The 23454-nt window shown below is 36.9% G+C and overlaps 1 protein-coding gene across 3 annotated transcripts in view; it reads left to right on the top strand.

The window, feature by feature from the left end:
- Positions 1-23454, top strand: part of LOC131681539 (serine/threonine-protein phosphatase 6 regulatory ankyrin repeat subunit A) — a 243902-nt gene that overhangs the window by 13696 nt on the left and 206752 nt on the right. For all 3 annotated transcript variants that reach the window (XM_058962363.1, XM_058962366.1, XM_058962365.1), the window contains exon 2: positions 22257-22358. In XM_058962363.1, the coding sequence (XP_058818346.1) occupies positions 22257-22358 (102 nt within the window). The remainder of the gene's footprint in view (positions 1-22256; positions 22359-23454) is intronic.

Genomic DNA, 23454 nt, shown 5'->3' with positions numbered 1-23454 from the left:
TATTAGTAAAAAACCGATTTAATCCACCTATCAGTGAGATGAGACATTTCTTACACATATCACTGTTGTATTATTCATTAGTTTGCCGAACACGCGCAAAATTGGGAAGCAACTGATGTGAGATAAGCACTAGAGTGTCGCAAAATAACATCATGTTGATAAAGTCATCGGGCTCACTTCTTAATTGAAAGATTAGGGTTTTGGGATCACTTTCTTCTTCGAAATAAATTTGATAAAACGTCCCATACTAGTGGCGAATTTTGATTTTTTGAAGAATGGGCCGATTTTGGGTAAAAATTAAAATTCATGCCTGTTGAAGTGCTCCTGAACTGTCTTAGATTTTTTCAGCATTTTTTTTTTATTTTTATGGAGATCCAAATGTTGAAGTTTAGTTAGTTAGTTTCTACAAATTTTGGATTATGTGAGTGACAGAGCCTTTAAAACTTAGCAAAAAATGTAATTTTTGGTGTTTTCATTAGTTTTTCTTCAAAACTGGGTATCTACAAAATTTTAAATGTTTGGTAAACACTTTAAATAGTTGAGCCAATTATAGAGGCGTAATTTTGCTGAAGAAAGTGTATAGCTACGTCTAATGGGATATGAGTTAATAATGTTTTTGTAAGACAACCTTTTGATATTTTTTGCTATTCATCAAAAACAACACTGTTCTACAAAATAAAACAATTTGAATAAGCTCAGTCCGCATATTGTTTTTTCGGAAATAGAAGGAAAATGATGAAAAATAGCGTTTTCCGTTTGTCTGAAATGCATCAGAATTATGAGCATTTGATGATTTTTTGTGCCAGCAATCATAAAAATAATAACTTTGCTGATGACATGAAGTCTCCATTTATTTGTTGAAAAGTTAATTCTCCATTATTAATTCTAGGAGGTTTAATCACCAAATTTTTGTATCAAAAGATCAATTCAGCATTCAAATATGCGCCATAACTTGCAACTTACTCGACATATTTGTTTATTTTTCGTGACTTTAAACCCAGCTAGTTGGTTATTAATATACTAAATTATTTTTTAAAATCGTCATATGATAAAAAAACCGATTCTGATGTATTAGAGACAAACGGAAAACGCCATCTTTCATAATTTTCCTTCTATTTCCGAAAAACTAAATGCGGACTAAGCTTATTCGAATTGTTTTATGTTGTAGAACGGTGTTGTTTTTGATGAATAGCAAAAAATGTCAAAAGGTTATCTAACAAATACTTTAACAACTCATACCCCATTAACCGTAGATATACACTTTCTTCAGAAAAATTACGCCTTAATAGTTGGCACAACTATCTGAAGTGTTTTCCATACCTTTAAAATTTTGTGGACACCCAGTTTTGACAAAAAAACTAATGAAAAACACCAAAAATTACACATTTTTAGAAGTTTTAAAGGCTCTGCTGCTCTTGTAGTCCACAATTTGTACAAACTAACTAACCAAACTTCTCCATTTAGATTCTCAGGAAAATAAAAAAATGCTGAAAAAATCTATGACAATTCAGGGGCACTGCTACAGACATGAATATGAAATTTTACCCAAAATCGGCCAATTTTTCAAAAAATCTAAATTCGCATCAGTATGGTGTGGTTTAGCAAACTTACTCCAAAGAAGAAAGTAATCCTAATACCCTAACCGTTCATTTAAAAAGTGAGCCCGATGACTTTTTAACATGATGTCATTTTGGGACACCCTAATAAGCACTGGTTCGTGTCCTGCACGAATAACACTTCGAATAAACTGAATAAATTGAAGAAAAATAATAAAACAAATACAAATTTAAAGTAATTATGAAACAAAAAAGTTATTCATAAAATGGATAGAATGATTAATATAAATTAAATTGATACGAATAAGATGCATGAGATAAAAAACTGATCGGAATGCATACAAAGAATAAAATGAATACAATAGATAAAATGAGGCCGAATAAACAAAATGAATCAAAAGAATGCTAAATGCAAAAAATCATTAAAGTGAAATGATTATATATTTAAAATAAGGCAAATATTTAAAATGAAAAAAAATAAACAGTAAAAATGAGTAAATCAGAAATTTGTCTTGGAATTAAAAAATGTCTTTTTGATCACAGATATCCTAAAAATGAATTTTGTACAGAATAGAATTTTCAGCTCCAGTATTTTAACGTGTAATTGGAAATAGTAAACCGAGATAAGGCACCTGTAAGTAGTATTCATTTGCATTGAAGTATATAGAATAGAGTGTCAAGTGTCTAGGTTATGTTAACAAATATGTATATTATTGTCGATGGCACAGAAGCCGTACATTCAGTCGGTTACAATGCAGTCTCGTTCCACCCATTCTTATCACTTGCGAATTGTTTCGTTCGGAATTCTCGTTCTGGAGATATGGGTTTATGAGTCCTACACAAAACAATAACATGACAAAGGCATGGTTCAAACTACCAGAATAAGTATTTAAATTTATCTAAAAGCCAGTGGCCATTGAAAGTGTCCCTAGACTGATTTTGAGACACGAACATTCGTGAAAAATGCATGTCGTATTTTTTCGCAAATAAATATGCTTTTAGTCACATTGATCTTGAAAAATTTATTTTGGGGTTTTCAATACAACTCAGTATCAGTTGTAGTTACACACAAGGTGCGGAAAACTCGCTCACCGCCATGAGCATACATGAATTTGTTTCCTTATACATCGTCGGGGGTTTACGCTCTCGTTAAAAAGATACAGACCCACACAACTCGTTCCGCATCACACCGTATGCGATTACGAAGGGAGAGAGAATCGGAAATCTCAAAATTTTTTAACGCGTTCCGCATTGCCGATGCAGTGAGGTAATGAGTGCCATCGAACATATTCGGCAGCGAACATGTTCGTTCGGAAAAATGATCCAAATCTTCGTGCGCAATCCTGAAACTAAACGATTGAAATATATGGCTGGCTTAAAAATATCGGTGGGAGTCAGTGTCCGCCTGGACACCGCACGGAGAGGCAATTTCTGCTGTGTAGGTTCAACTCGCAGTCATTTCCTTGCTGCGTGTTAATTTTGTCATGCGCTATACATGTTATCGCTCGAGTTGAACTCTACCATTGTATGTACAAATGCCGTACTTGCGATGTAGACAAGATGTGTGGTAATGTACATTGGTTTAGATTTGTTTGGATTTAGTTTAATTTTCAACGTTCAGGCGCGTTCGGCTCCTTCCATGCGCTACATTCGAGAGGAAACTTAGATTTGTCTTCTTTTCTATGCCAATAAATAATCTCGAAAGTTGTGCGTTTTATAGCGTATCATTGCGCGAATATAGCTCACTACTTCCGGTGATATGCATTTGCATAGAATTGACAAAATATCGATTGTCGCTGATCAATTTTCTTGTTTTTAACTGTAATGATAATATCTTTTGCTTCAATCATATGATTATCCACGTTTAGGTGGTTTTGGCTTGAGACGAAGCTGGCCCAGGTTATAACTCAAATTGATGTCAAAATAAATTAAGTGATAACAGTTTCGGTTGACACCTGACTCAGTTTCGAGATCAAACAAAAACACATTCGTGCTAGGGCATACGAGTCCGGCGCATAAAGTTCATACCTTTTTGTGTGCATGGAATTAGGTGTGAATAAACAGATAGAAAGGGAATCATATGTATCAACTAATAACAATATAATAAAATATGATAGATAAATCGAAATTTTAAAAACAGTTTACCAAACGAAATTTTAACTGAAATGCTGTTAAGTTTATTAAGTTTCTTGGAACTAATAATTGGAATGTGGATTGCATGAAATTTAGTAACAAGGATCACCGTTCTGGCGGAGTAACTATTGGTGTTTGTTTCAGGCAAGATTGGTTCACAAAAATATATAAGGCTAGTAACTGGGACTATAATCATTCATGTATGCGCTTACAGTTGTATTATCTATAGCATTGCAGTTATTGATATTAGTCTGAAAGGATTCCGCTGGAGCAGTGCTGCCAGAAACATTTTCAGTTAGCAGTGAAAATGAAATTTGTAGATATTTTCGTTATATTGCATTATTTATTGAAAACTGATAAAAACACATAAATGTAGACTATCTTTGTCTATCTTCCTGTGCTATGGGCTATTAAACAATTGGGCAGGCCATAGCACTCTGATAGAAGCATCACTCTTGATAATCAGAGGTTTTTAGTGTTTTTTGATACAAACAAATCAAAAAAAAAGTTTAGCATGAAAGGTTTCGAGTGATCGGTGTGAATGAATTTGTTAATAGACATCATTCAAAAACCGGGGATGGAAAACGTGTGCAACTTTCGTAGCCATATATTTTTCCAATCATAATAACTGGCCAACAACATTTCGATCCGCCTCAAATTGTTTAAAATCACAGTATTTTCAAATCGATTGGAATTTATGAATCAGACAAGGTCGGTTGAGTTTGAATCTAATATTAATAGTAGACCCCATGTTATATAATACTTCCAGAGAAAATTGGTTAAATCTCGCGGTATAAAGATACTTTCCTAGGATTCAAATTTGAAAAATCTTACATGGTTAATTTTACGAAGATGCGAATTTTAATCCAGGTCGCAATTCTATGATTGTGAGTATTGTGTGAATTATATTAGAATTTAAACTAAACTGTTCTCATTAGGGTCAGACCCAAAAGAATGTGAAAAGCCTTCAGACAGCACAGAAAAGCTTTTAGGAAAACTTGGAGTCTCAAATCGAATTACATCTTTGAGTTTATATAAAAAATTGTATGTTTAATAATGTTCTTGTGTGGTGTCAGATGGAAGAAGTGATGACAATCCTGTAAAAGCTTAGCTATCTGCTGAGAATGCTGTCCATTGCGATAGCTGGGGCACTTACGACACAGAAATGCGTAGAACTGAAGAACTTATAAATACTATCAATTTGGAAAGTCTTCGGCTATCTTTTCCAAGCAACTGGATTTTTGCAAAGATTCTAGGGGAATTCTATTGTGCTTCGGAAAGTAAACATTAAGTAGTAGCTTATTACTGAAAGAGAAGCACATACCACAGAGAACAGACGTCCATCTTTAGCGTTCACCTTGTGTAAAAATCACTAACGTTGTTGAAGCTAATTGGGATATCTCCACCCGGTGCGTTACTGTCGTCATGTTTTTAGTGACCGAGTTCGATAGATTGAAAATCGAACTGTAATGCCTGAAGATATTTAGGTTTGAAGAAAACCATTTTTGTTGTAAAAATCACTTTCAACTGTCCAAACAAAAGGTTCTTTTGAAAATTTTCTCCAGAAATAGTCTTGTTATCCAGTGTAGCGCATTCCTCTGTATTTGACTCCTAAAGTGCACAGACTCTGGGTCTTACTATAAAAATTGATTCCGTCAGACACTAGTTACACTGTTACCAGTTATATTATACATAAATAATACATTTCTATGCATTGTAATCAATAAATATAACACGTATAGCATAAAATATAGTTAACCCTTAACGCTGTTTTAAAACAATATTACGCAAAACATCTCAAAATTATCACAGTAATGTATTGAAACTATGAAACAATTTTCACAAAAGTTTAAAAAAAATTATTTACGCCTTTGAGGGTAATATGACTCCCATGTTTGGAAATAAAGTAAAATGTGATATCAATTGATACAAAAAATATCTATTGCACATTTTTAAAAGACCTATTATGTACAACAATAATGTTGCCAAAAACGAAACCCATTTGTTGCCAAATTTTGAGTGTACCGAAAAGGGAGCATGCACAAATCGGAACGTGCCAAAAACGGAATCTTACTGTACTATCATTGAACAGCCTCCAAGAAACATAAAAAACACATATCGTCAATACTTCCACCATTCCATTACACGTTGAAAAACCTTGTCAATACGCTCCAAAACAACTGAACGTGCAAGGACCGCTAATAGGGAACACAAACAAGATCAAGCATTCTTTACTAGTATATATGATGATTGACAGCAGGAAAAACAAAAGGCACCACAAAAAGTATAAGCAATCAAAACATCGGGAAAACAATATTTAGAACAGATGGATAAATCGTCGTACCCGGAACATCACGTTCCAAATCCATTCTTGACCACTCATCATTCCGAATTAGATCCACATGACATCACTGTGAACAGCCTAGTGAAAGAAACCGATTCCACGCACCCTGGCTTGGCCACAAAGTCAACTTAGGGATCATCCATAAATGACGTAGCATTTTTTGAATGATTTTTAACACCCCCCTCCCCCATCGTAGCATTTCGTCACAAACCTCTAAATACCCCCTGGTAATTACGTAGCTTGACGGTAACACTGCCCCCCCCCCTGTCACCGTATTTTTTTTTTAAAATTCTATTCTATTCCCCTTTAAAAAAGCTACGTAACATGACATGACCCCCTACCCCCCTGTCGTCACACATCATCACAAAATACAAAACTCCCCCTTCCCCCATATAATGCTACGTCATTTATGGATTATCCCTTACTGTACTATCATACTACAAATTATGCAAAACATCAAACTGTCTTGAAAACAAAAACTCCAAAGTCTGTTAATGATTAGCGGCTCTTAAGCGTTCAATAATCCATTGTAGTATAACAAAAACTTTGTTATTGACGATGTGTATCAAAAATATTGAACGCGTAAACTGCCCATAAAAGCATAAGAGTCCCATATAGATTTTTGTCGAGAATGAGTTATCTGTTGGATTATATTCTGTATCACCACTGAATCACAGTGCACATATAGGATTACCAGATTTGTTTAGAAAATACCGAAAAAAAACCAAAACATGGTTGTCCCATCCCATAAGGCTCAATGAAAATGTAAATCTTGAACAGCGTGTTTCTCGGCTTGCTGTTTTTCATTATGGGACTCTTATGCTTTTATGGGCAGTAAAGTCCGCTATTCATTTATACCTATGTGGAATATGAACGATATACAAAGGGACAATTTGCTCGCTTAGCAAATTACAAACACCACTCCATCGATACAAAACACCGCGGCAGCGTCAATGCAAACAATCGCAAGCACCGCTCCCGCTCGCATGCGGTGGGAATTGAATCGATTTTCGATTTAGGCGAACATAGATCGCGATCCAAATTTTTGAGGAAGAATCGCATTGCCGAACGGATCCGATCATCATAGTTCGGATACAATTCCGAACATGTATCGGAAAGAACCTAAGTTGCAGCGATCCAAGGTGAGCGTAAGAGTGACAAAATACGAACATGTGAGATACCATATTCACTTGGCTTTGGCCGATCGGGCGCTCAACAGATGCACACTCATAAACAAGAAAAACAGAATAAAGCATCGGAGGTAGGTGAGTGCGCATGAGCCTTGAGTGAGCGTAAAACGATGCGATTCTTCCTATCCTTGGTTACACAGTAATATTTGTGACATAAATTCAGTGAGATCAACTATCTGTCCAAAGCATAAACTGTGATTGTAATTCTCGCTAATTTACGTGTAGAATACGGAGCACTCAAACCAAACGTCAATTGAATTGTCCAATTCTAGATTAATTCTGGAATTCTTGAGCATAAGGCAAATTTGGGCAATTGGAGCCATCGCTATAAGTTAAAAGCATCTTTTTACTAGGATGCAAGTATAGTTCTATAGTTTAGAGGTCTTTGTTCGCCATTTTTTCCGGATCTAATTTGTGGATATTTTTGGAATTTGATCCATTATTTTTCATGAAGGTGCATTCCAGTACAATGAATCAGCTTTTTCAATAATACCAACCCAAAACAGGTGTTCTTAATTTTCAAATGACACATTTCAGCATATGTTTCATTCAAAATTCCGAAGAGGTATTTATCATATGACTCACCTTAGTATAACGTTTCGAAGGAATAGCAGGGTTTGAACATAAATTAGTTATAGTTTTCTCAAATAACTCAATAGTGATGGTAGTAGGTATCGTCATGGTATTCTTATTAGCTCATACTCAAATACATTGTTTCAAGAAAAAATAAAAAATAGAAATATATTTGTTTTTTTTGTTCAAAGATGCATTCCAAAACCTAGTTTTAGATTACTCATTCGTATAATGAAAATATTTGCATCCTCATCAAATGTCATGGAATGTGTCGATCTACAACTTTTTAGAGAATAGTATAGCTCCACGTCGAACCATTAAGAAGTATTTTAGATATCGGTAAACGTAGAATATGTTGTTTTTGAAATGAATAGGGGAGAGAGGGTAACAGTGGATCAGCAGGAACTATGAAACATTCGCAATAAAATCACAATGCATGATCGCAATCGTCTAATTCCCTCATATTTCACAATTTCTAATTCTTTACATGTGTTGCTATATTTTGGAAGAGATCTGCTAACTCTATCTCTTTTAATGGATATTTGTTTGTTTTGTGATAGCCAGAGTAAATTTGCAATGATAAACATTATTCCATCTTTATGAATTACCATTCATTGAATAAATGTTTAGTCTATTGCTATTTATAGCAAATTTTATGCTCAACATTTGCCGCGAACAAAGTTTTTTGGTAACTACTCATGGTTCTGTGTGATTTCACAATTTTCATGAATAGACCCATTGGGTAACTGTGAAACGATGGCGTATGGGGAACAGTGATTTTTGTTTGTTTTTGTGGTCTGTCTCAAAATGTCAATGGGTTCCGATTTTCCACACTAAATACTACTCATATAGTGCAAAATCAGTAAATTTGGCCAAATTTTGTAGAAATTGTCTCTTATTTCAGGATTGCAGCTAATATGCATATATGGTGGTTCGATGTTACGCGATGATATAGTGGATTCTTTCGTAAACAAACGATTTTCGCCTCAATATAACTTTAATTCAAAGCGTTAGGATCATTCTTCGTCAAAACAAAAGAATAAAATTTATAAGTAGAATATTTCACTATAGATGACATCGTGTTTCATAGTTCCTACCCATGGGGCACACTGATACATTTTACCACCAACTGTTTATTATCCAAAAAATGTTATTTCCCGTGAATTTTACCAGCTGGAAAAAATATATGTATTAGTTAACAACATAGTGGCACTATGTATCACTTTTGATTACACAAATAACATGTATTATCATCAAAATTAAATTGTAGAAAAAATGTGTTTCATTGTTACCCTCTCTCCCCTAACATTTATCAAATTTCAAAGATTATTATTATGCTAACACTCACAAAAACGCGACTTGAGACAGGACACATAATTTATTGTCCTTACCAACTAGAAAAAGAATCAAAAAAATTACTTTTTTGTCAAAAATTTACCAGTTTCGAGTTCGATGTTGCCCATGTATAGGACGATGTTCGGGTCGGTTTTTTATAAAAAGTTTTAAAAAAAGACTGCGTTACATGAATGTCTTTTCGGTTGTTTCAATTTTTTATTAAATTTTGTTCAAATTGACTGTAGAATGTAAAAAAAAAACAAATAATTAGAAGCAAAAATGGGAATCAAGTGTACCTAAAAAGCAAAACTATAACCCCTCTCTAAGGTATATATTATATCAAGAAAGCAGAACCATTGTCTAAAACTAAACTTGCACAGCACTTCCGTATATAACATTTCTGGGCCATTGACCGCTAGACAGTTTCTGCATTGCAAATCACTTCGCTATAACAGCCGACATGGATTGTTAAAAAAAATACTGCTCCTACCTTGTCAAAGGACGGACTCAACTGCATCGCAACGTGGATCTGGAATGGTCCGTGCACTTATTTTTTCCCACAATTCTTTGTCACTACTATACCGTATAACTACATTGCATAACGGTATGTGGCATTTCCCGTTGGACAACGATTGGTCGCAAAACTTATGCAACGGTCAGTGCAGCATTTAAAAACAGATCCGACGTTCAAGCATATTTTCAGCACTTTAAACTACTGCTACCTATACAGTAGGGCACACGGTTGATTCATTATCGCACGCTATTCTATCGTGGTACAACCCACTAAAACATAGCCGAAGGACATTGTACATACAAAGGTTTCTTGACCAATCCTAAGCAAACAAAAAGCATACAAAGTCTGAGGTTGCAAAAATATGTGGAGCAAGATTTATGCCACTGCTGCTGCTGCTGCTGCTACCAGAGTCGGCTGTTTTTCACTCCGAAAGCATAAATTCGTTTGGGCAACACACGAAGGCTTTCCGTTCTTGCTTCGCCACTCAACACGCACACATGTTGAGTGCTCTGTAATGTCGTGCGGGTTTTCCGATTTTCTGGGTGGCCCTGATAATCAGCAGTGGCAGGAGCAGTAGAAGCCAGTCGGAAGTGGTCAGCCATTCGCTAGGGTTATAATGCTTCAATTAATTGCCATGATACGGCATCGGGATGGCCCGCAGTTTTTCGTGTGCGGATTTCCCTTTGAAGCGGTCGGGAAATGTCCGAACGGGATCAGTTAATGGCAATTTGCGTTCAAGCTGAAAACAGCACTCGGAAGGACTTGTGTTCGTTATTAACTATTTTTTCAGCGTGTTTAAACTACTATTAGCATATTTTATTTCTTCGAAAACGTGACCATTACTTGTGAAAGAGCACGTCATTGACGAATTTGGTATGGTAGCAGTAATGCACAGAACTCTCCAAAGTACACCTGGGACCATTCATAAATTACGTAACGCAAAAATTGGCGAAAATTGACTTTTCCTTACCTTGTGTAATAAATTCTCACAGCGTTTCGTAGTTTATGAAAGCTCCGTATCCAAAGAATCCCTAGTGTATATTGAGCGCTGATGTTGGAGGTTCGAACAACTTCAATGTTAAATAACTGGTGCACAAGTTTTTGAAGCCTATCATTTTATTGCGATAGCCACAATATCACGAATTGCGAGATTAAAAATTAGATATGTGAATAAAGGATGAACGGTCAAAAAATAATTAAACATTTACGCTTATTAAACAGTGTCCCAAATAAATTAGTTTCATGGAAAAAACGCTGTACAAAATTACCTAGTGGACCGATCTTTTTCAAACATTTAGACAATAAAATATAACCCATTAGTAAGCTTTTGGCATATTTATTTCAATCAACTTCATTACCATAACCGTACGCTTAACTTCACTCATTAGGTTCTGTACAACATCTAGCTGCAGCTTCTTGTGTACGGAAACACGCTTTTTCTTTCTTCAAATCTTCCTCAGATTCGTTCTCCTTGAAATGTTTTCGTAGTGCCTGCTTCATAATTGGCCAGTAATTTTCGATAGGCTTTAGTTCCGGTGCATTGGAGGGGGAGGGGTTTATGTCTTTGGGTACGAAAAGTAGCACGAAGCTAGATCCGGCCGGAAGATCGCAGGACCCTCGTGTTGCTTCAACAGAACATCTGCTTTTCTAGACACTCATTGAGGTAGCTCTACCCGTTCACAGTCCTGGTTTATGGGGTGGCTACCCGGCCATCCATGGAAGCTGTCCTTCAATGTCAGCTTCCTTCTCCGAACAGCCTAGATCACCGTATAGCCGCGGTAGTGGGCTATGAATTACACTACGGACTATCTGTTGCGGTCGTAAAACACACCAAACAATGAACCCCAATTCCACAGTGTCAAGCGATGCTCTGGTGAAAATTATTGAAGGAATTTAAAATATTATCAATGGCGAACGGAGCCTTGGAAGAGCCGGGTAAACTCCCCAGTATGCTGCATTACGCAGCGGAACGTTCGCTTTACACACCGTAATTTTTTAGGTAATGATCAGCATTATTCTGTCGGATTTTTGTTGGCTGAGGATATGCTGAGTAGTTCGGTGAACTTTTGCAGGGTTTCGATTATCAATTTTCGATGTGTACAGACGAAGCTGCCCAGAGGTCGCGTGGTAGCCGGCCAAGAATTGAGCCAGTGGGTTCCTGCTCCCATGTTGTAGAAGGCAACTGAAAGCAGGAGTCCCTAAGTCAAGGTGTAGCTCCGTGTCGAGGACTTTATCAAATCCAGAGCATTTTGGACTTTACCCTTAGTGTGTTAAGCGAATATGTGACACAGTGGACCATTATTTTCTTCCATAATCGTGGGAATCAAATGATCGTATCCCATTTGAACCTGATTTGGCTCGCTACATGCGTTAACATCCCAACCTGTTCAGTGTCCTTTTGTTGTTGTGCAATATATGTTGGAAATGAAATATACAGTTTTCTAATCAACTTTGGTTACAATAGCACAAATCAATCTCCAGCCTAAATGTACAGCAACTATGAATCTATCTCGACCTATGTAGAAAGGAAAAGTTTTCATAGCATTGGTTGAAGAACCGTACATCCACAAAAAAAATTTCTATATTGGAAAGTTACTTAACACTTCCTTAATTGCTCACGACAAGACAGGCATGACTAACCCACGTGAAATGCCTCATGCTTGCATCTTGCAAATAACTGACTGTCGGTAACATAGACAAATAGTTAGACATATATTGTTCAGCATATCTGCCGCATAACGAGAAATCTTCTTCTGATGATTTCAAAAGCTTTGTATAATATTTTAGGCTTCCGCTCATTATCGTCAGTCACATCATTTGCGGCAACTTGGATATGAATCTGAGAAGTTCTGAACTGATGGAGTACATAGATAGTACAGACCACCATATTCTGAATGTGTGAAACCGACCAACTTTTGCGAGGTCTGGGAGAAAAGAGGTGTTAGACATAACGCTGTGCTCTGAAAGAGTTTCACATAAGGTGGGAATTGGAAGATTCCAAATGAAACTGAACCGTCTCCATCCGATCATAAAAGTATATTTTCAATCATCTTGATGTCACCCTGAATATGGTAACATATCGTAATCCGAAAATCTACATACTAGGGACTCTTGGCTACTAAATTCCAAAGATATTTTGAAAGAATTAGCCAACTAGATGACTTGGATGACGTCGTGGATACGACAAATTCGTTCATAGTAGCATCCTATGAAGAAGCTTGTCCACTTAGTACTGTTAAATCGATTATGGAAACCCCTGGGTGGAGGATTGAGCTTGAAAGAATGAAAAAGGATTTAAGAAAAGCTTATAACCGGCGTCAGCATCACGCTGACGCTAGTTCCAAGCTCTCCGTCATTACGACTCCGGGGTTTTCAGGTCAGCTTGTACTGTATATAAGAAATCTACAGAGCGGGCGGGCTGGCAAAGCCTATGCACAAATGTTTCAACAAGGCTAGCAGGTTAAATACAATTCGCTCAAAATCGAAACATTTTCAAATGAACTCTAACCCTTTTCGAAGCGATTTTTTTTTTCATTGTTAACCTTCCGGCAGTCGCGCTAGTGCACTGAGTGCACGCTGCTCTGTAAAGCTAGCCAAATCGTCTTAGAGCATCAGCAGTTGCTCGTTCAGCGGGCCATATGCGCAACTTCAGGAGTGTTAATAGTGTTATTTTTAGCTTTATATATGTTTTCAGGGTCGCTAATTCTGATTCTGACGACGAATATGTAAAATTAAAAATGGCGGATCCAATATGATGACTGTGCTTGGTTAAGTTTCATATTTTTATATTGACGTATAACGTTTCTAGGGTTTTCTTTGGGGTCGCTAATCACGCTGAACGTTAAATGTTGTGATCAAGTGCGCAGAACGTCTTCTCGTGTAGAAATCTGCGAAGCAAAGCTAAGTGTCGTCGAATTTTATAACTATAATATCAGAATCGTAATCAGAGACTTCAAAAACCACATAATCTACTTTTATACTAGTTGAGAAGTTATCCGTGTCTCTCAGAATCTTTTATAGATTAACATAATAAAATACTCCATTTTCGCTTATTTTGATATTTTTTTTCGAAAAAACTAACCTACGAAAAATTCTGCCAAAAATCTATTATTTAGTTCAATGTTTGAGATACCCGCAATTTTTTTTATCTCTAGCACTTTTAGTTCAGACACAGCCCAATTAATTGTAAAAAAATCGAGTTCGAGTTTTAATTGTTTATAACTAATAAGTAATTAACAAATTTACCATAATTTTTGTGCCAGTTCTACTCTTTACATCCCTAAGAGTTTATTTAAAGAAAAAATCCGTATTTATATGTCAATGCTTACTAGAAATCCAATAAAAACTTAGAAGAAGTAGGTGGGACGTATACGGGTTAAAACCAGAGACAGTGTTTATGTGACGTATAAGAAGATGTTCTCAACAGTGTCTTCGATACACACACTTTCCAGGTTCTATCCGGTGGTATCATCAGCTGGAGCAGCTCGTGTGGGTTAGCACGTACATTGGTTACCACTGAATCGGTCAAGTGGCAGTTGAAAGCTTTGCTCCATTCAAATCGCCTGAGAGAGATGGAATCTTTCTCGTGCTGCTGCGAAAGGGATTTGATATTTTCAAACATCTCTTGAAGAAGATTATGCTCCAGTCTTGCTATCGGGTATATAAACTGTTACATTTATTCCCAAAAAGAGGCGCTCAAGCTATGGGAAGCCAAGAGTTTTTTTGCCTATAGGATTAAGTTATTTCACATTAAAAGCTTTGGAACGGATAATCGATCATCACATCAGGATCGTTCGCGTAGTTGAATATCCACTGCATAAAATGCAACAATCATATCCATGTGGGAAATCCACGATTACTCTGCTTAACGATGTTGTTTATAACATCGAAAAGGCCTTCTCGCTAAAGCAATTTAGCTTGGGCGTATTCCTAGATATTGACGATGTTTTCGATGGAGTCTTGGGTTGGATAAACGCAATGCTTAGCAACCGCATTTTTTGTTCGTCACTAATACAAGCAGAGAAAAGAACGCGAAGTATTTGCGGCTATGCTCAGAGTGGCATTCTTTCTATGGAACCTGGTTGCCGACGGCTTACTGAGGAAACACAATGAGCTTGGGGTTCCAATCTACTGGATTACTGACGGCTACCAAATACTAATTACTGGACTTTGCATCGGAACAATCTTTGGCCTAATGCAATAAGCATTAAAAACTGTCGAACAGTGGTGTCGACTAGTTAAACCTTCAATTCTTATTTGCACGAAGAAGCGAACAAGAACCGTTGGTCGTCCCTCACGGTTCTTTGATTCTGAGCTATTGTGTGCAGACCAAGTCAAATACGTTGGACTTACATTGTATTCCAAACTGAACTGATCTGCTCACTTTGAGTTCAGAATTAAGAAAGCATGTATGGCCTTCGGACAGTGTGGACGAAATTTCGGGGAAACTTGGGGCTTCAAACCCGAATACAACCATTGGATTTATACGAGAACTGTATCCTGTCATACGGATGCCTTGTGTGGTGGCGGAGGGGCAAGGTGGTCTAGTCGAAGTTAAACCATCTGTAAAGAATTGTGCTGATGGCGTTGACACGTAGACTGCTTCCCTTGAGGCCCTTCTATATAGTTAGCGCCGAAAATATACATTGCGTTATTACTGATGTTTAATGATCAAATTGAATATCTAGTTGAGTTAGTATGGTTGCTCCCTGGATATTTTGTTTTTGTTAGGATTCTTGTTCATAATTTGGGGGTACAGTGGCTTGTATAAACAATATTCTATCTTTTAGCCAACAGTTAAACAATGTTCTTATTTTCAGGAGCTTGGTCGCAATTTTCGTGGTTTCCCATCACAGTGGCGTAGCCAGAAATTTGGTTTGGAGAGGGGGTTTTGATTAAAATCGAAAATGCTTATCTTCTATGTAAGTTCGATAAATTATTGAAAGTGCAGAAACAAAATTATTGTTACAGATGCCTTTTATAATTTCCTTCATAATATGTCGATGAAGTCAAAGATTGCAAATACAAAGTGCACTTTTAAAGTGCAATAAATGTTCGAGAACTTTTCTAACGATCAAGATCACACAATTTCGAAATCATCAACTTTGCTGGTATAACAACCTCGAAGAAGCTTTCCAGCATAAAATAGAGTATTTTTTATATAATAATGTTGGTGATTAAATCTCCTACAAGTAATTATGGTTAATTGATTCTTCAAAAATAGCAAGAGATTTGGTTTCTTCAGCAAAGTTGTTGATAATGTCATTTTAAAACAACTTTGTTGAAAAAATGAAGGCTGCACGAATGCACACTAAGACAAAACGCATAGCGAAATTCATAAGATTTATCTTATGATGAATAGAACAATAACAAAACTATGTTTTCATAAGATTAATATGAAAAACATACGACTTTTATGATTACCTTTTCTAAGTTATTTCATATACCAGTCGTATGAATTTTACACGAACATCTTATGATTCTCATAAACATAAGAGAAATGTATAATATTGTCGTATTATAATTCAAAGATACCTTATGGTACATGAATTCATAGCAAACCGATTTAGCAATATAAATTCCGTTTCATAAGATAATCTTAGGATTTACATACATGCTACTTGTGGCTATAAATTATACGATATTCCTATGAAATTCGCTGTATTTTTTGCCTGAGTGCAGTATATCGAGATAAAAAACGGCATTTAAGAAATTTTTTTAAAGCCAGTTCTTTTCAATAAAACTTTAAATGCTTTAGAGACTACCTTAAAAACAATGTGAATTTTATTGTTTATACACAACAGAAGAGATTTATCAATTATAGTAAATTCAGAATAACTTATTTTAAAGGGTTTCTTTCACATATATTCTAATGTATTTCGGTATTTTGAATACACGGAGTATTAATGTCTTCAAATAAAATTAATTATGGAATTCTTCAACTAAGTTTAATTTTTCATTTGTATAATAGGGGTGCCTTACCGTCTTTTAATTTTTTCAAAATATTATTGTTTTTTTTAATTCGTTTATTTGACACGGCTCAATGCGTTAGCTTAGAGGAGCCACGGGTCTTTTATATATTTACAAGATGTAAAAAATAAAAATTACAATACATTTTATTTTGAGCCCGTAAGATCCCGTGCGCGCAACTTGCTATTGCGAGCGGAGATCTTTTTTCGCGTTGGGAAGATGTTCCTTCTCTCGCCAATTTCGGGGTTATCCATGTCACTCTCGTTGTCGTTTACGCCCGTATCAGCATCTTGATTACTGCCTTGATACTCGCGATCAGATGTTCTTCCTGGATTCTTACCCTTGCGGGTCACGAATGTGAACACTCCATCCTTGGTGGTAGTTTCTTCACTGGTGGTATTGGTTGTTAAGTTTGAAGTACTTGACGCCGCTTTTACAGTTGTCATTGTTGCCCGAACAGCAGCCACAAATTTGGCAAACCGTTTGCAGTTCAGGTGAAGATTTTGGAGCCTGGGTGTTGGTATTTCTTTCTGCAGGTGAGCTTTCCTCAGCGGTTTCTGTGCAGGGTTGTCCGTAGTGTGCCGTTTGATCACAGAACTGGCACGTATTCGTTTGGCCTTGATATGTACAAAGAGTTCGCTGTGTAATGGTATCACCCCCTTCTGTTTTGTGCTGCAGGGTAAGGTAGGAGGGAATGGGTTGGTCTACCAACATTCTCACCACAAAGACACCATTTGAAATACCTGGGAAGTAGTTTCTCCATGTGTCCTCCGTAATAGATTCTACTTCTCCGAAATACGACATGAATCTTTTAATGGCCACTTTGCAAGTAATTGGTGATAAATCATGTAATTTAACTTCAATATTTCCATTATACGTGTATACAGGAATCTTGATTTCAACGTTGTCACAAACAAGCACGTGTTTCAAGTTGTTCTACGAAATAAATCTTTTCGCCTGGGCGGATTTGTTGAAGGTTATCAGCACCGCATGCCTGACGTGTTCAAGCTGTATGGAGGTGACTTCCGAAATCCGAAGCTGCATTTTCACCTTTAGCAAATGTTCCACATCACGAATACTTGGTCTTTTGCGAAAAAACCTGAAGTCAATGGCCACTGTGTTAGGCCGAATAATCACGTTTTGTTGATGAGACTCAGTTATCTTGAAAAAATCACTCAAAATGCAAATAACTGTATCCTTTGTTCTTCAAACAATGCACACAAGTAACTGTTTTTCGTTCGCTTTGCACAGTCTCGGGCAGAAGCAGGAGCACACTGAGTATCGTGATCGCTGTCTTTGATGGTTGAAAATAGACTGAAAATATTATTGTTGTTGTTACAGGGTGCGACACTCGAAGCGTAACCAATTGAAAAGGTCATAAATTCGGTTTAGAATATTATTTTTATCCACTTAAAAGTACAACATACGTGAAAATAAACAAATCCTTCGCTCTCTCAAGTCTACCATGTTTCTGCTTCCGTGTGAGATCATGGGCCTTTTGAAACTTTTAAGGATTGATATTGAGCTCATTTTAAAATATACCATAACGATTTATGGTGCGATAAATGAAAACTTTATTCACATTAAGGTGTTTGAGCTTACGAATAATCGCTGGTTGTGATTTTCCCGTTGACTATACAGCAAGCACACTATAACGTTTGAATTCCATCGCAGGTCACTTTTTTGCGTTTTTTTTTGATTTTGCCAAATGCTTTTGTACGCTTGTAAACAATGTACTCTGAAGATTCATTCAGACAATTTATGGACAACTGATGCCAGTGCGACAGCTGCGCGAACGGTCCGAAGTTGGTTACACTTCGAGTGCCGGACCCTGTAATCACAAATAATTTTTTGTCTCAATTTTACGCATTCTCAAAAAAATAATACATTTCCAGCAAATATCGAAATGTATACAATTTTTCGGTGAGCAAGCTTTTGTTTATAGACAATCAACCTAATCAAACTTCGCTTCCCATTTGGAACATCTCTTCAAAAAGAGCTAATGATAATATGACAATTATGGAACCTCTCTTAAGAGATCAGTTACAAGATCCAATTTCTAGAATTTTACCTAAAGTCTCCATGATGCTTAAAACAATTGGTTCTCAATGTAATTATCAGACAATATACTTCCGAAATTATTATTGTTCAAAACTTAACTGAATTAGTCAGCATCAAGTAATTTGTTTTTTTTTCAATACAATTTTTTGTTTGGCAAGGGGGGGGGGGTCAACTACCTGCCCCTAGCTATGCCGCTGTCCCATCATATTACCATGATATTTTTCTTGTTATCCTTTTAGCTTTCAGTAAAGTAGATTGACATTTGGAAAGTCCAGTCCTTCATCTCGAAAAATACTCAACAAAAACTTTGTAGTATCTACGTTTAGGGCACACAAAATGTGAAAGCCTATATTTCAATGGAATACTAGTTTCCTCTACTACAGATGTGCTCAAAAATACTCCTCCATCATCAAGGCCGCATCTATATCTCTACCTATCTTTTAAACCTCGTTCGACTGTATTTCCATTTACGTTATTAGATGCACGAGGGTCTGTGCTTTCTAATTCTCATTAGATTTTTTTTAGGATAAGATAACTTTCTGAATATCTTTGACTTCTTCCGGTTTCTTCGTAAACCTCATCTACTAGATATTTTACGTCTTTTAAATCGCCGCAAAATATCATTCTAACTTGTTTAAAATTTTTCACGTTTTCATTGGTTGAATTACCTAACAGTGAGATAATAAAAGCTTTCTTATCTGTTGATCCTCGGGCCAGTTCCCAATCGACTAAATATATATCAGGTTAGAGTCCTGTTTTAGCAATACTCCCTCTGCAAGCTGTTTGGAGATCAAATTGCTGTAGTTTATGAAACAATCACTCTCAGTGGCCAGCCATCCAGAGCTTAACCACAAGAAAAACCTAACTAAATATCTTTTTACTCTGAATATTTGCGTACTTGGTGACTAATCAATCCACCACATAAAACATATTCATTTGGTGGTTGGATTCCCTCTTTGGGTCGATTCCTAGACCAATACCTGTCCTTCAATCACACTTCGTGATACTTATAGAAGCGTCGCTGGGTTGGTAACCTTCCTTTAAGTAAGTATCACATCAACATTTCCTATCCTATCCTTAGTACTGGTAAAGATGGTCGTGGCCGGCAATGACGATTCTCATGCTATTAGTTTATTGAACTCGAAAGATTTAATGCTCATTCCCGAACATTGATTTTACAAGCAAGATGACTTAGTTTACCTATAGGCAACATGAAAATCGTTAGTATGCAATCTACGAATAGCACCGTGCTTCGCAATGCATCACTCGAATCGAGATGCGGAAAGCCACCCCTATATTTATCAGTAGGTACTCGATTCGATCATTCGATTAAAAGGATCCCTTACCAATTGTTTGCCGTAAATCAAATAAATTGCAAATGCTAAATATGTTTAGCTAAAGATTTACTTTTCTTTGGTTATTCATCTGCACGGTTTTTCGCACGGGAGTGGAAAAAGGCACTCTTTGGCGCCCGATGATGAATGTTGTTTCGTTTTTGCCACTGACCGAACGTACATATGATCCAAAAAAGGGGGAAACCGTCAGACTGAGTAATAAAATTTTCCACCGTCGCGCGTACCGCAGTCACGTTGCCAAGGCCGTCTCGCTTATCGTTCTCGCATGTTCTAACCACTGGGTTTTATTTTCTTACTCATTTACATTAAGCTTCAACATTAGACTGATTAACGGGTTAAGAGCAACAACGGGCCTACTATTTAGTAAGGCTGCAGTACTGGTGACCATGTGATCGCATCAAAGTAATGTGCTACTGTGGAAATGCATGGTCGTTAGTTTAGTTTAGAGAAGCTTGAGGATTGGGTCCAATAATAAGTATGTAATGCGTGTTTGTTTTGCATGAGTCGAACTTGTTGGAAAACCCACGCACATGCTTTACGATCTGGAACAAAGAAAATCATTTCAAATTACCGACACGTCTAAAAATGTGTATTTCCTTTTTCACCTTCTATTAAAAACCGTGGTCGTTTTCTTCTAGTAGCCACCCCTTTTTTCAGAAAGGTTGCAGAAGGCATCGTTAATTTTCCTCCGATAACAACTGCATGCATAGCCAGTATGGAATGGAAATGCGGTACAACGAGCTTATTAATTGCCCACAGAAGGCTGGGTCAAAACTTAAATGTCACTACCGGGTTTTGTGTGGTTTTCCGAGAATTGCCGCTATGTACGGCACAGTCGTAGAATGACACATCAGCAAATGTCAATACGTGGGCGAAATGGTGCTGTTTTAAAAACTGTTAGTTCCACAAATAGTCTTTGTTTGTGCAAAGCTTTATGTTTCCGTCTGCCTCTATCTCGAAGTCTCGGATACAAACTATGTTAGTAGCAGTCGTTTTTTTTAAGAAAACATCTCATCGTCGTTAAAAAATACCCAGGCGTAATGAAATATGACGGTAATACTGCTGGAGACATTAGCAGTAATTAGTATGCAGCTTCTAAGCTAAATATAGTCAACCGGCACTGTGGAAAGTAACCGATCTTACCACACAGGCGTGGAACGTTATTGAAGTACACTCAAGTTTTTTTTTACGCGGTTTTTTTTTGCGCGGTATTTTTTTACGCGGTTTTTTTTACGCGGATTTTGAAATTTACGCGGTTTTCATTTACGCGGATTTTGAAATTTACGCGGTTTTCATTTACGCGGATTTTGAAATTTACGCGGTTTTCATTTACGCGGATTTTGGAATTTACGCGGTATCCATCAATGAGGTTCCCTTTATCGCGGATTCTTAAATTTAAGTGGTCTTCATTTACGCGGATTTTGAAATTTACGCGGTTTTCATTTACGCGGATTTTGAAATTTACGCAGTTTTCATTTACGCGGATTTTGAAATTTACGCGGTTTTCATTTACGCGGATTTTGAAATTTACGCGGTTTTCATTTACGCGGATTTTGAAATTTACGCGGTTTTCATTTACGCGGTTTTCATTTACGCGGCTCGTATCCCCCGCGTAAAAAAAACCTGAGTGTATTAACTCATCGGTCACCCTTCCAGTTAAAACCGTTATGCGCTGGTTGTAGGAATAGTCGAGAATTATGTGTTATCGTTGAGCATTACGTGTACAGCATTTTAAAGCACTGTTTAATCTACCGTAGTTAGCATACATACTTTATCAAGTGTTTTGAATAAATCATCCGCAAATATCCGCATTTTAAACGTTGAAAATTTGAAAAACAGAAAAAAGTCGATGCTTGGTACCTGTTATGAATCTTTCCAGCCTACGGTTAAGACTATATCGCATGTTGCGGATGTTTGGCCGATACACTCACACACAATGTTCCGCCACGAATAGCCCGCCAGCATGACTCTACTGACCAAAAGAAAACGAATAAGTAACCAGATTTAGGCCAACTGATAGCCGAGTGGTAATTCTTATATGAAAGCCTTTTTTCCTGGCCTAACTTGTTCGCTCTAGGTGTCACAGTACCACGTGGCAGGAAACAATTAGCGTTAGTTTTTTTTTTTAAAAGTAATCTTTTGTTCGATAAAATTTAGCACAAAACGCTGCTGGGCATTTTCACTAATGATTTGTATTTTCTTGGTGCTACCATGTTTTTTTTGCAGGCCACCGGAATGACACCGCTGATGTATGCCGTCAAGGACAACCGGACCCCAATTTTAGATAGGCTTTTAGAACTTGGATCCGATGTCGGAGCTAGAAATAACGTAAGTATGAGTAATTTACTTGTAATCGTAAACAATTTGAGAGCAATTTTCCTAACGACTACCCTTTGTATTGTAACTGTTGAATGTGACCCGAATGCGTGTTATAGCAGCACTGGCGGCTCCAAGGGGAGGCACGAGGGGGCACGTGCCCCCCTATTCAACCAAAAAGTTTTCCATCCTTAGAGGATTCCTTAAGGAACATGAAAAATAATTTCTGTGTTTTGACAAATTTTTCCCCACACTCCACGCCTACCAGGAAATACGTTTCCAAGATTCGAAATTTATTTTTCCCCTTCCGTGCATCAGACATATTATTCCAAGAAGGCGTGCCCCCCCCCTTTACCATCCGGCTGGAGCCGCCTATGTATAGCAGTAGAAAATAATACCCACAGTGACTTGACTTTCACGAGTAGCTGTTGTATTCGTCTAATCTATATTGCTTGCATAAAATTGAAAAGCCGCTATTTTTTCAAAAAAAAAAAATCAGGCCATAAACATCATAATTAATCAAAAAGTTTGTTTGCGTCAAATATAATGGTCGTTAATCCTGAATGCGTTCACGCTTTTAAGTTGATCTACAATTAGCAAATTATATTGCGTGGACGTAAATAGTAAAACCATAAGACTTCAAATGTATATACCTGTTACACACTAAGTCTGTTGAGACCATTTCCTGGGGAACCTTGAAAAATAGCCGTCAAGGTAGAAGAATATTACACGAGGTGAAAGTATTTCAAGATCCCCATTAACCTATAGAAAATCAGTCAAGAGCAAAGCGATAAATTAACCTAGTTGTATGCGTTAACCGCTAATCATTGCTCGAAACGGAAACCTGCCTCCCTCCGTCAATTTCGGACAATGGAATTATAACCCCTACTGTATACGGCGCGATTGATATTTTCTGTTTGCTTTTCCGTCTCCCCACTGGAGTTGAAATCACGAAAACAGACTAATTTGGTTGATTTCGCTGTTCAATGGGGTGTTTGATTACAGGATGGCGAAGGAACTAATGCAGAGGGATTCAGAATATTTTTGTTTTGAATTGTCAGTGAAAATATGCCACTTTGCAAAATATGAAAATTAAATATCAAAATGA

This window comes from Topomyia yanbarensis, chromosome 2 (genome assembly GCF_030247195.1).
Source record: "Topomyia yanbarensis strain Yona2022 chromosome 2, ASM3024719v1, whole genome shotgun sequence".
Lineage (NCBI taxonomy): Eukaryota > Metazoa > Arthropoda > Insecta > Diptera > Culicidae > Topomyia > Topomyia yanbarensis.
The sequence above is the reverse complement of the archived record's forward strand: the minus strand, read 5'-3'. Positions and strand labels throughout refer to the sequence as shown.